The sequence below is a fragment of the Bombina bombina genome, chromosome 3 (genome assembly GCF_027579735.1).
Source record: "Bombina bombina isolate aBomBom1 chromosome 3, aBomBom1.pri, whole genome shotgun sequence".
Classification (NCBI taxonomy): domain Eukaryota; kingdom Metazoa; phylum Chordata; class Amphibia; order Anura; family Bombinatoridae; genus Bombina; species Bombina bombina.
This window is the reverse complement of record NC_069501.1, coordinates 1,087,059,689-1,087,071,158: the sequence shown is the minus strand read 5'-3', so window position 1 is coordinate 1,087,071,158 and position 11,470 is coordinate 1,087,059,689. Positions and strand designations below refer to the sequence as shown.

Sequence of the window (11,470 nt, the reverse complement as noted above, 5' to 3'; positions counted from 1 at the left end):
AGAAGGTCAGATAGCTTCAACCAAATCCGTCTGACCTCATGGCACTCCCACCACATGTGTACATAAGTTCCTATTTCATTGCATCCCCTGTAGCAATTCCTATGTTTTGCTTCTGTAAAGTGGGAAGTTTTTATTGGGGTTAGATACCACCTAAAAATGGTCTTACAACTATTTTCTCGTAAATCCGCACTTATCAGTCCTCTGCAGGAAGAATAAAGCAGCTCATACCATTCCTTCACCTCCATACTATTGCCTAAGTCAGTCTCCCATTTGCACATATTAGAAGACTTTTCCTCACTTGTAGTTGACTGTATTGCTATGTATAGCCGCGAGATGGTATGTTTTAGTCTAGTGTCAGCACTGCATATTTTCTCTAAAGTGGTACTGAGTTGATTTCGTGCATTTGATAAAAATTTATGTAAGGCAGAAGTAACTTGTAAGTATAAGTACCATCTAAGGGGGTCTGGTGCAAACTTTTCCTGAGTCTGTGTGAAGGTTAATGGCTTACCATGTGATATCATATCTCCCACCCTATAAAGGCCCTTATTTACCCATTTGTCTAATTGTTTCCTGTATTCCCCTGGGATAAGGTATCTGAGTGTTGTCTTAAGTGAGTTATCTGGGACTAGTTTTTTTTTTTATTTAAAGTTCTTCAGTGTTCTACCGAGAGGCCAGTAATTGGGGAGTAGTTGTGAATTTCTTGCACAGACATGGAAGTGTCCCATATCATAGCCTCTGGGGAGTCCACCTTTCCCAGATCCGATTCCATCCCTATCCAGATTATATCCGGGTTAGAGGATCCCATTAGTGCTGTTTGAGCCAGTCTAGAGGCGTCATAATAATCTGTCAGGTTAGGGATTCCAATCCCACCTAGCTGTCTATGTTTTGTCATTATCTGATAAGGGATTCTGGAGTGCTTTTTGTTATTAACAAAATGAATAAATTCTGACTGTATTGTCTCCAGATCTCTCTTAGGAACCGCTATCGGCAAGGTCCTGAACAGGTATAATAGTCTCGGGAGAATATTCATTTTTATAGCTGAGATTCTGCCATACCACGAAAAGTTAAGGTGTCTCCACTTTGCGATATCTTTACGAATATCTCTATATAATGGCAAATAATTGATTTTATATAGGTCCATAAATTGAGCAGATAAATTGATTCCTAAGTATTTGACATGTGTCTTAACCCAAGAGAATTCAAAATTGAGTTCAATTAATTTTTTTGTTTGGGGTGGTAATGCTATTGCCATTGCTTCACTTTTGTCCATATTTATTTTATATCCCGATATGGCAGAAAATCGATCCAAGACTTCGTAAAGGTTAGTAAGGGAGGTCAGTGGCTTGGTCAAAGTCAACAGAACATCGTCTGCAAAAAGGGCAATCTTATAGTCCTTCTTTTTAAGTTGGAAGCCTGTAATGCCAGGGTTTTGTCTAATAAAAGCAGCTAATGGCTCCATACAGAGCACAAACAACAGTGGCGAGATAGGGCATCCCTGTCTCGTACCATTTTTAATATTTATAAGTTTGGAATGATGTCCAATTGCCCTAACAGTGGCTGTAGGTGCAGAGTATATACCTCGTAGAGCCGTTACAAAGGGGCCCCTAAATTCCATCTTATCTAGGACAGCGAACATGTATGCCCAATCAATTCTATCAAACACCTTCTCCGCATCCAATGATAGGACCAGAGAAGGCGTTTTCGATCTTGTCAGTTGGTTAATGATCGTGAGTATTCGTCTAATGTTATCAGGAGCTTCCCTTCCCATCACAAACCCAACCTGATCTGGATGGACGATATCTGGCAGTATGGTTTTAAGCCTTTTAGCTAATATCTTGGTAAAGATCTTAAGATCTTGATTTATAAGAGAGATGGGTCTATAACTAGCACACCATTTAAGATTTTTCCCTGGTTTGGGTATTACAGCTATCCTTGCTCTAAGGAGATCTGGAGGTATTGCATGCCCTTGCATAATGTGATTTGAAAGTTTAACCAAATGGGGTGCTAATGAGGATTGGAACAACTTATAGTATTCCCCCGGGAGTCCATCAGGACCCGGGGCCTTTCCTGGCTTTAAGTCTTTAACTGCTTGTTGGACTTCAGTCAGTGTAATGTCTTGATTCAAGCTATCCCTGTCTTTGTCCGTCAAAGAGGCTAGTGACGTTTCGTTAAGAAAGTTAGTTAGTGAGACTTTAGTTTGTGCTGATTGAGTCACCTTATTTCCGTCATAGAGATCACTATAGTAGTCAGCAAAGCAGTCAACTATCTCCTGCGGGTGAGTTGTGCTGGTACCGTCTAGTTTCTGAATTTGTGCAATGGCCGCTACCCTTAATTTATCTCGAATTTTATTAGCCAGATATCTATCCGGTTTATTGGAGTATATATAATAATTTGTCTTAAGTCTGAATGCCGCCTTAACTGACTGATCATTAAGAATATTGGCTAATGTTGAGCGTTTTTCTTGTAGCTTTTGGTAAAGAGCCTTAGAATTTGTAAGTCTGTGTTGTCGTTCTAGAGTGTTTATTTCTTTTTGGAGTTCTAGTCTTTGACTGTTACATTTTTTAACTAATGTAGCTTTTTCCCTTATAAGCAGTCCTCTTAAAAAGGTTTTGTGAGCTGCCCAGGTTGATATAGGATTTTCCGTCGTCCCTGTATTGATCCCCCAATATTCACACATTTATCTCGTTATAGTTTTTAGTATGAATGGGTCCTTTAGACAGAAAGGGTCGAAGGTCCATGTTTTGGTTCTGTTTATTGTCTGCAAAGTACCTAGTTTCAGTTGTGTTATCGAGTGGTCTGACCACACGCAGGGGTGGATAGTAGCGGATTCTAGGGAAGGCTGTAATATTTGGCTAACAAAAATGTAATCTAATTTTGTGTATGTCTTGTGTGCTGCAGAATAATATGTGGTGTCTACTGTGTTTCCATATAGGGTCTGCCAGGAGTCAATTAAGGCATGTGTACTCAGTTGTTCTAGTATCGCCTTGGCGTTGTTATATTGTTTGTGCTGTTTATTGGTCATTAATTGGAGACGTTTTCTGGATTGTAATGCCAGGTCTACATTAAAGTCTCCCGCTAATATCGTCCTAGACTGAGTCCAATTTGTCATTTGATGCGATAGTAGCTTAAAGAAAGTGTCCTGTTTATCGTTAGGGGCATATAAATTACAGAGTGTAATGTCCGTACCTTGTATTTGACCTCTAACTATCAAGAATCTACCCTCTTTATCTCTAATTGTTTCTGTGTGTACAAAAGGTATAGAGGAGTGGATGAGGATGGAGACACCCCTTTTTTTTGAGTCAGTCGTGGCATGATAGTGTAATGGGAAGTCTTTCGTCCAATATTTAGGTATTTGTGAGCCTAAGAAATGTGTTTCCTGTAGGAAAATCACATTGGCTCTCAAGGATCTATATTGTGTAAGAGCTGTTCTCCTCTTAATGTCTGAATTCAGCCCTCTAACATTATGTGAGATAAGATTAATAGCCCACGTTTCCATAGATAGAACAGTGTGTATGATCAATAATGCTATTAGTATCCATTGTCTCAAGTTTACATTGCTCTAAATATTTCCCTTCTAGGGGCTGTTTGTCTGGTACAGAATCAGTAAATAATGAAAGGGGGCCTCTACAGCCTGTGCCTTTCCCCCAAGTATGTGACACAACATAAAAACAAAAAAGTGAGTAGTATTTCCATGACCACATAACATCATAAATATACAAACTAAATATATCCCTATTGGATATATAACAGTAAATAAGCTAATAATGTAATATAAAAGCTGTAATAAAAAACATTTTACAGAACTTTTAACTTGTGTTGTATGAAAAAAAAACCATCACAATTGGTGTGCATAATAAAAATGAAAGTCATACGTATGTTTCAATTAGAAAGTGTGAGGGGACACGTCCCCGACCTGCAATGGGTTCGTCTCTGAGTCTCATGTGTCCAATTTGATACACAGTATAAACCATATAAAGTATTATAACATAACTTAAGTGGTGGCTGGCATTTTTTTGCTGTTGTCCAACTCAATACCATTATAAGAGCTTAATATGTTTTTCAATAGACAGTTCAAATAGAGAAATATACTTATCTCCAAGTCAGTCTCACGTCAATGGTATCTCTCAAGCAAGAACCATATCCAGCCAGAATGTCCCTGACTGGACGTTTTCTTTCCTTTTCCTCCTTCAGTGGGTTACCTAGAGCGAGTGTTTAGAGGCTTGGATTGGTCAAGTTTTCTGTTTTTTCTTAGGGACTCTCGTCCATCCTCCCCTAGATGATGTTCCCTGCTGCGTGGCTTTTCGAGTTGTATTTTGGTCCTGAGATGAGGTAGGTAGCTCCGGACATTCCAGTTTGAGATGTTTACATACCTCCGGGATTTCTGATAGGTTATCAATTGAGGTTATTCTACCTTCATGTTGGATGTGTAGAGCAAATGGGAAACCCCATCTGTAAAGAATTTGGTTTTTGCGTAGTAACTGCGTGAGAGGTCTTAGTGCACTTCTTTTTTGTAATGTTCTCAGGCAGAGATCTTGGTAAAACTGGATGATTGACCCCTTAAATTTAAAGGTGGGATTTTTTCTGGCTGCCACCATTATTTCTTCTTTTTCTTGAAAACGAAACATTTTTACAATTATGTCCCTTGGAGGGTCTCCTTTTTTTTGGTGGTGCTCTTAGAGCTCTATGAGCTCTTTCTATTTGAAATTTGCCCTCTTCTCTATCTTCTGTTATGGTTTGGAATAGTTGTAGTAAAAAGGATTTTATTTCCGGTGCAGTCACCGCTTCAGGTATTCCTTTTAATCTTATGTTACATCTCCTTCCTCTATTCTCGAAGTCTTCTAACTTATTATTGATGTCAGATAGTTCTTGTTGTTGGGATGATATCTGTTGCTGTAAGATGGATATGTCTTCAGTGACAGAGTCCTCTCTGCCCTCCAATGTTTCGACTCTCGCTCCCAATTCCTGTATGTCTTGTTTAATATCTGCCAAGCTGTTAGTGACCGTATTTTGTAAAGTGTCCATTTTCTCTAGCATTTTGTCAAAGATAGTGTTAATGTCTTGCTTTGATACTAGATTTTGTAGATCTGCTTTTGTAATAGAGATCATGTCTGTGTTGTCTGATTGGGGTTCTGAGTCTGAGTCCATGTCCTCTGCAGGGGGTGAAGTCTCTCTTTCTGGTGTTTTTCCTCCTTTAGTGGGTTTAAAAAAGGGGTGCTGTGTAGTGGACTTAGGAATAAGTTGTGGTTTGGTTTTTCTGACCGACATAGTTCACGTGCAGAGGAACAGGTATCGTCTCCCAGTTCTGGCTGATAACTTGTGCTAAACAACACTGTGTATTTTAATTTGAGAGTAAAGTAAGATTCTTCCCTTCTGCTCACTAGCAACCCGTTGCAGCGTATTGCAGGTTTTGTAAATAAGTTTACCCCCTTAGAAGCTTTTAGCAATGGTAAGAGTCAGACAGAACCTATTATAAGTGTCTCTTGTATCCTGGTAAAAGTTTCAAGACTGTAATATAAATGATGTGTCAGATATACGGTAAATACCAATCCAAATGAACTCTAGGCAGCACAGAATTCTTGTTCTTTAACCTTAACAGATAAGACAGTGCAGGCTATATCTTTCAGTGCATCTTTAAAAGTGAGGAATTTGAGCAATCAGCATGTATTAAGCGTAAGGTAAATTCCAATCCAAATGAAACATAGGCATAACAGAGCACTGCATCTCTGGTGCTGGATAGTGAAGCGTTTAAAACGGCTGTATTTTAGTTTTAATACTGCATTGCCCCTCTTTGTGGTATATCCGTGAGTAGCAGACCCATTCCTCCATCTTCATCCCTCCACATATCATTACTGGCTTCCAAAAGCCGTGGGGCTATTTGTCTTACAGAGTGTTAGATGCGCCTGTTAGTTGTGTCCCACGTGGGCGCAAAAAATTAGGGCCTTGCAGTACAGCGTTCCCTTATCTCTCCTCAAATCATGGCTAGCCCCACATATAATATCGATCCAGCTTACCGGATACTTCGGTACTTCTCACATGATGTTTCCCAAACTTCAGTACTCCTCTTGCTGCCTTTGCAAGTGTTGTATCACTAACTGCATGCAAACTTTTAAGTCCCAAGATGGCGGATCCGTGTCTCTCAGTGCCGTGCACCTAGTCTGGTATCTTTCTCACTTTCTGTGTAGCTTTGCAATGCGAGTCCTGTAGAGTTGCGCTCAGTGAGCTCAGAAGTATTCCCGCAGCATATTGTTAGCAGTTAGGTTGCTATGTGAAAAGTTTAACACACTTTCATTGTTCTCTATGCACGGAGCTCAGCAATTATTCTGCCATCACTGAGCTCGTCCAGGCTCCGCTACTTGTTTACTTTTAAAGGGACACTGAAGTGAAAATTATATTTTAATGATTCAGAATGAGCACATAATTTTAGGAGACTTTTCAATTTACTTCCATTAACAAGCTGTGCACAGTCTCTTTATATGCACACTTTTTGAGATACCAGTTCCTACTGAGCATGTGTAAGAGTTCACAGTCTATAAACATATAAGTCTGTAATTAGCTGATGATACAAGGGGCTGGAAAATTGAAGAACATTTTTAAATTTGTCAAAAACATTTACTGATCATTTAAAATTCAGAGTAAGTGCTACAGCATTGTCTCTTTATTATGCACTTATGTATTATACACTTCTGCTGTATTTAATGGTTGTTAAAGCAATTTCAGGTTTATACAAATTAAACTAAACTAAATATCTAGTGTTAGGGACTTGAACATAAAAGGATAAGCAATGGGCTTCTTGTCACACGTCGGTCATATAACTTAAAAAAAAACACACAACTGCATCTCCAGTAAAAAAAAACAAAAAAACACAACCAAAAGGCAAATGAATTGGCTACAACTATTAAATGTAGCTATAGTGAATGAGCAAATCATATACAAAAAAAATATTAATGTTTATTTATTCATGAAATGTTTATAATGGGAATGAGACAAATGAATGGTTTATACATTTAGCTAACAAAGCATGAGAATCTGCAGGTTTTACTTGTGCCCCCTTAATCCCAAAGATCACTATTTATAGTTCCATAAATTGTGTTATATTCATAAGTGACGTACAGTTGCAATACACATGATAGACACATTTCGGATTGTTTCTTGTAAAGTCAAACAGATCATCTCCCTCTCCTTTTTAGTTGAGGTAGACATCGCTCTCCTTCAAAACATCCTCTTTCTGCTGAAAATAATCCCGAAACCATTCAATGTGTTCCTGCTTTTGCTTAACAGTGATATATGGGTTTTTCGAAAGACCACAAATCACAAGCTCGATAAAGTGACGAATAGGTCCATGTTTTGGGAAGTCTTCCAAGTACTTGTCCAGGAATATATGCTCATGAAACTCTACCTTCTGTTCTTCTTCAAGGCCTGTAATGATAGACATTAGATTATGCTTGGTAGCATTCTATAAAACTATAACAATCTATGGCAAAATTCCGCAAACTTTTACTTTAAGGGACAGTCTAGTCAACATTAAACTTTAATGATTGCAATTTTAAATAACTTTCCAATTTACTTTTATCATCAAATGTGCTTTGCTCTTTTGGTATTCTTTGTTGAAAGCTAAACCTAGGTAGGCTCATATGCTAATTTCTAAGAGGTTGAACTGCCTCTTTTCTCAGTGCATTTTGACAGTTTTTGACAGACACTGCTAGTTCATGTGTGCCATATAGATAACATTGTGCTCACTCCTGTGGAGTTATTTAAGACTCAGCATTGAGTGGCTAAAATGCAAGTCTGTCAAAGCAGAGATAAGAAGCAGTCTGCAGAGGCTTAGATACAAGGTAATCACAGAGGTGAAAAGTGTATTAATATAACTGTTGGTTATGCAAAACTGGGGAATGGGTAAAAAAGGGATTATATCTCTTTTAAAACAATACAAATTCTGGAGTAGACTGTCCCTTTAACTGAACTGGATCCTAATATGCCTTAAAAACTCTATTTTAAAGACAAAAATTTTAATCATTACACAAGTGAGCTCCTGCACAGATCTAAGCAATTGCTGTGTAGCAGGGCATACTTACAGTGAGGGGAAAAAGTTATTTGATTCCCTGCTGATTTTGTACTTTTGCCCACTGACAAAGAAATGATCAATTTTAATGGTAGGTTTATTTGAACAGTGAGAGACAGAATAAAAACAACAAAAATCCAGAAAAAAACAAATTATGCTTACCTGATAATTGTCTTTTCTTCCGACGGGAAGAGTCTACAGCTGCATTCATTACTTTTGGGAAATACAGAACCTGGCCACCAGGAGGAGGCAAAGACACCCCAGCCAAAGGCTTAAATACCTCCCCCACTCATTCTGCCAAGGGAACAAGGAACAGTAGGATAAATATCGGGGTGAAAAAAGGTGCCAGAAGAACAAAAAATTACCGCCGCCTCATAGATAAAAACACGGACGGGAGCTGTGGACTCTTCCCAACAGAAGAAAAGAAAATGATCAGGTAAGCATAATTTATGTTTTTCTTCTTAAACGGAAGAGTCCACAGCTGCATTCATTACTTTTGGGAAAACAATATCCAAGCTAGAGGACACTGAATGCAAACAATGGGTGGGTACAAAAGGCGGCCCCTTCGAAAGGCACCACAGCCTGAAAAAGACCCTGGCCCCGAGGTTGGGGCCCCTGAAACCTCAGAGGCCAGCACTTCCCCAGTAGGCCAAACTGAATAAGGCGATTGCACGCCCAATGGGCCCTGGTTAACAGAACACGGACAGTATCTTAGAAATATTGCACTTGGGAGATATAAATGAGTCAACGCCATAGAAATGGCCATGCGGAACCGTGCCGTAAAGTCTGGAGGAAACAAGCCACCCTCTGGAGAAGGAGTAAAGGCCATAGGGACACCTACTTGCGTAGGCGAGAAAGGGTCTGGGGCACATGCCTCACAGGACATGGAAACCTCAGAGGCGGATGGCTCAACGCCTCTAAGCTCCCTGATTCGGGAGAAGAGAGTACTATAGAGCGGCAATCAGAACATAACTGATGGGCATTGATTAACCGGGCCATTTCATATTCATCACAAGACGCATTCTTCATATCGGAGACATCCGTGTCTAATATATCAGAATTCGCCATAATTTTAGGATTACAAAAATGACAAAAACTAACTGGCACCCTTTTGACACCCCCAATGGCTGGGGCACTCACCACCTCCTGTGAACCAGACAACTCACAAGCCAGACTCTCTCTGTCGCACACAGTCAGCATACAGAAGTGAGAAACAACGTAACCGCACCCGTCACGAGGTGCACTGTGCCAGTCACCAAAAGGGGGTGCAATCTCGAGAGATTGCGTCACTGAGATAATGCCGTTATGTTCTGAAAGGCCGAGAGCCTAGGTATTTCTATGCATTAACAGACAGAACCACATAACAAACATGATTAAAGTCCCTCCTGTTCAATAACCTACTCAGGAGATATTAACCCATGATTCCTCATTAAAATAAAAGTAGTCCCACTTGGACCCTACCTTGTTTCATTAACATTACAGTCAGATATCGAAATAAAATCAAACGATCTATCCAGAATCTATGCCGTGGAACAGGAAGACGGCCCTTCAAGTGTGACAGATAGTAGCCTTGCTTCTGACATGGACTTGAGTGAATAAAGGTAGGCAGCGAAACTCATCAATGCTGATTACCAAGGAGCTGTTATTATGAGTCCGGATGGGTTTGAAAGGAAAACTCTCCCTGCATCTCCGGACTCTAACTTTCATCCATGCTCTCACTGAGAGGCTGATAGTATTACTTAAAACTCCAGTCCCATTGCGAAGAGTACTATCCTCCATAAGAGACTATCTCAAACTTCTGACACTTCTCTGCCAACTTCCTGTGACAAAAGGCAAAAAATGACTGGGGGATGAGGGAAGTGGGGAGGTATTTAAGCCTTTGACTGGGGTGTCTTTGCCTCCTCCTGTTGGCCAAGTTCTGTATTTCCAAAAAGTAATGAATGCAGATGTGGACTCTTCCCGTTTAAGAAGAAAACGCATTTATAAAAATAAGTATTTGATTCCAATCAGCAAAATTTCTGGCTCCCAGGTGTCCTAATCTCAGCTTGTTACCTGTATAAAAAAGACACCTGTCCACAGAAGCAATCAATCGACCAGATTCCAAACTCTCCACCATGGCCAAGACCAAAGAGCTGTCCAAGGATGTCAGGGATATGATTGTAGACCTACACAAGGCTGGAATGGGTTACAAGACCATTGCCAAGCAGCTTGGTGAGAAGGTGACAACAGTTGGTGTGATTATTCGCAAATGGAAGAAGCACAAAATAACTGTCAATCTCCCTCAGTCTGGGGCTCCATTTAGGATCTCACCTCGTGGAGTTTCAATGATCATGAGAACGGTGAGGAATCAGCCCAGATCTACACGGGAGGATCTTGTCAATGATCTTAAGGCAGCTGGGACCACAGTCACCAAGAAAGCAATTGGTAACACAATACACCGTGAAGGACTGAAATCCTGCAGCACCCGCAAGGTCCCCGTGCTCAAGAAAGTGCATGTACAGGCCCGTCTGAAGTTTGCCAATGAACATCTGAATGATTCAGAGGAAAACTGGGTGAAAATATTGCGGTTAGATGAGACAAAAATCTAGCTCTTTGGCATAAACTCAATTTGCTGTGTTTGGAGGAGGAGGAATGCTTCCTATGACCCCAAGAACACCATCCTCATCGTCAAACATGGAGGTGGAAACATTATGCTTTGCGGGTGTTTTTCTGCTAAGGGGACAGGACAACTTCACTGCATCAAAGGGACGATGGACGGGGCCATGTACTGTCAAATCGTGGGTGAGAACCTCTTCCCCTCAGCTAGGGCATTTAAAATGGGTCGTGGATGGGTATTCCAGCATGACAATGACCCAAAACACACGGCCAAGGAAACAAAAGGAGTGGCTCAAGAAGAAGCAAATGAAGGTCCTGGAGTGGCCTAGCCAGTCTCCAGACCTTAATCCCATAGAAAATCTGTGGAGGGAGCTGAAGGTTTCGAGTTGCCAAATGTCGGCCTCAAAACCTTAATGACTTTGAGAGGATCTGCAAAGAGGAGTGGGACAAAATCCCTCCTTAGATGTGTGCAAACCTGGAGGCTAACTACAAGAAATGTCTGACTGCCGTGATTGCCAATAAGGGTTTTGTTTTTTTTTTTAATTTGTTTTTTTATTTTAAAATTCAACAAATAACATGCATCATATATGAACCAGTGAGATAAAACAATAGTACAATACAGAAATGCGAGGCAAATTGGTTAATGCTTACAACTCCTGAGTGACAGGAGGCCTGTCCATAACCTCACAAAAGTTACAAAAGAACACGGAGGGTTAACTGCACCCCAATAGGTCGTTTCTCAGCCACAAGTGGCCAACATTGTTTACAAAGTCATGTTCCATTAAAACTCTGTACAGTTAGAAAGATCTCAATGAG

General features: G+C 40.3%; 1 protein-coding gene across 2 annotated transcripts in view; it reads right to left on the bottom strand.

Annotated features, from left to right (window-relative positions):
* Positions 1-6,928: 6,928 nt before the first annotated feature.
* MRPS31 (mitochondrial ribosomal protein S31) overlaps positions 6,929-11,470 on the bottom strand; it is a 227,721-nt gene continuing 223,179 nt past the window's right edge. For both annotated transcript variants that reach the window (XM_053708400.1, XM_053708401.1), the window contains exon 7: positions 6,929-7,416. In XM_053708400.1, the coding sequence (XP_053564375.1) occupies positions 7,184-7,416 (233 nt within the window). In that variant the 3' untranslated portion in view covers positions 6,929-7,183. The remainder of the gene's footprint in view (positions 7,417-11,470) is intronic.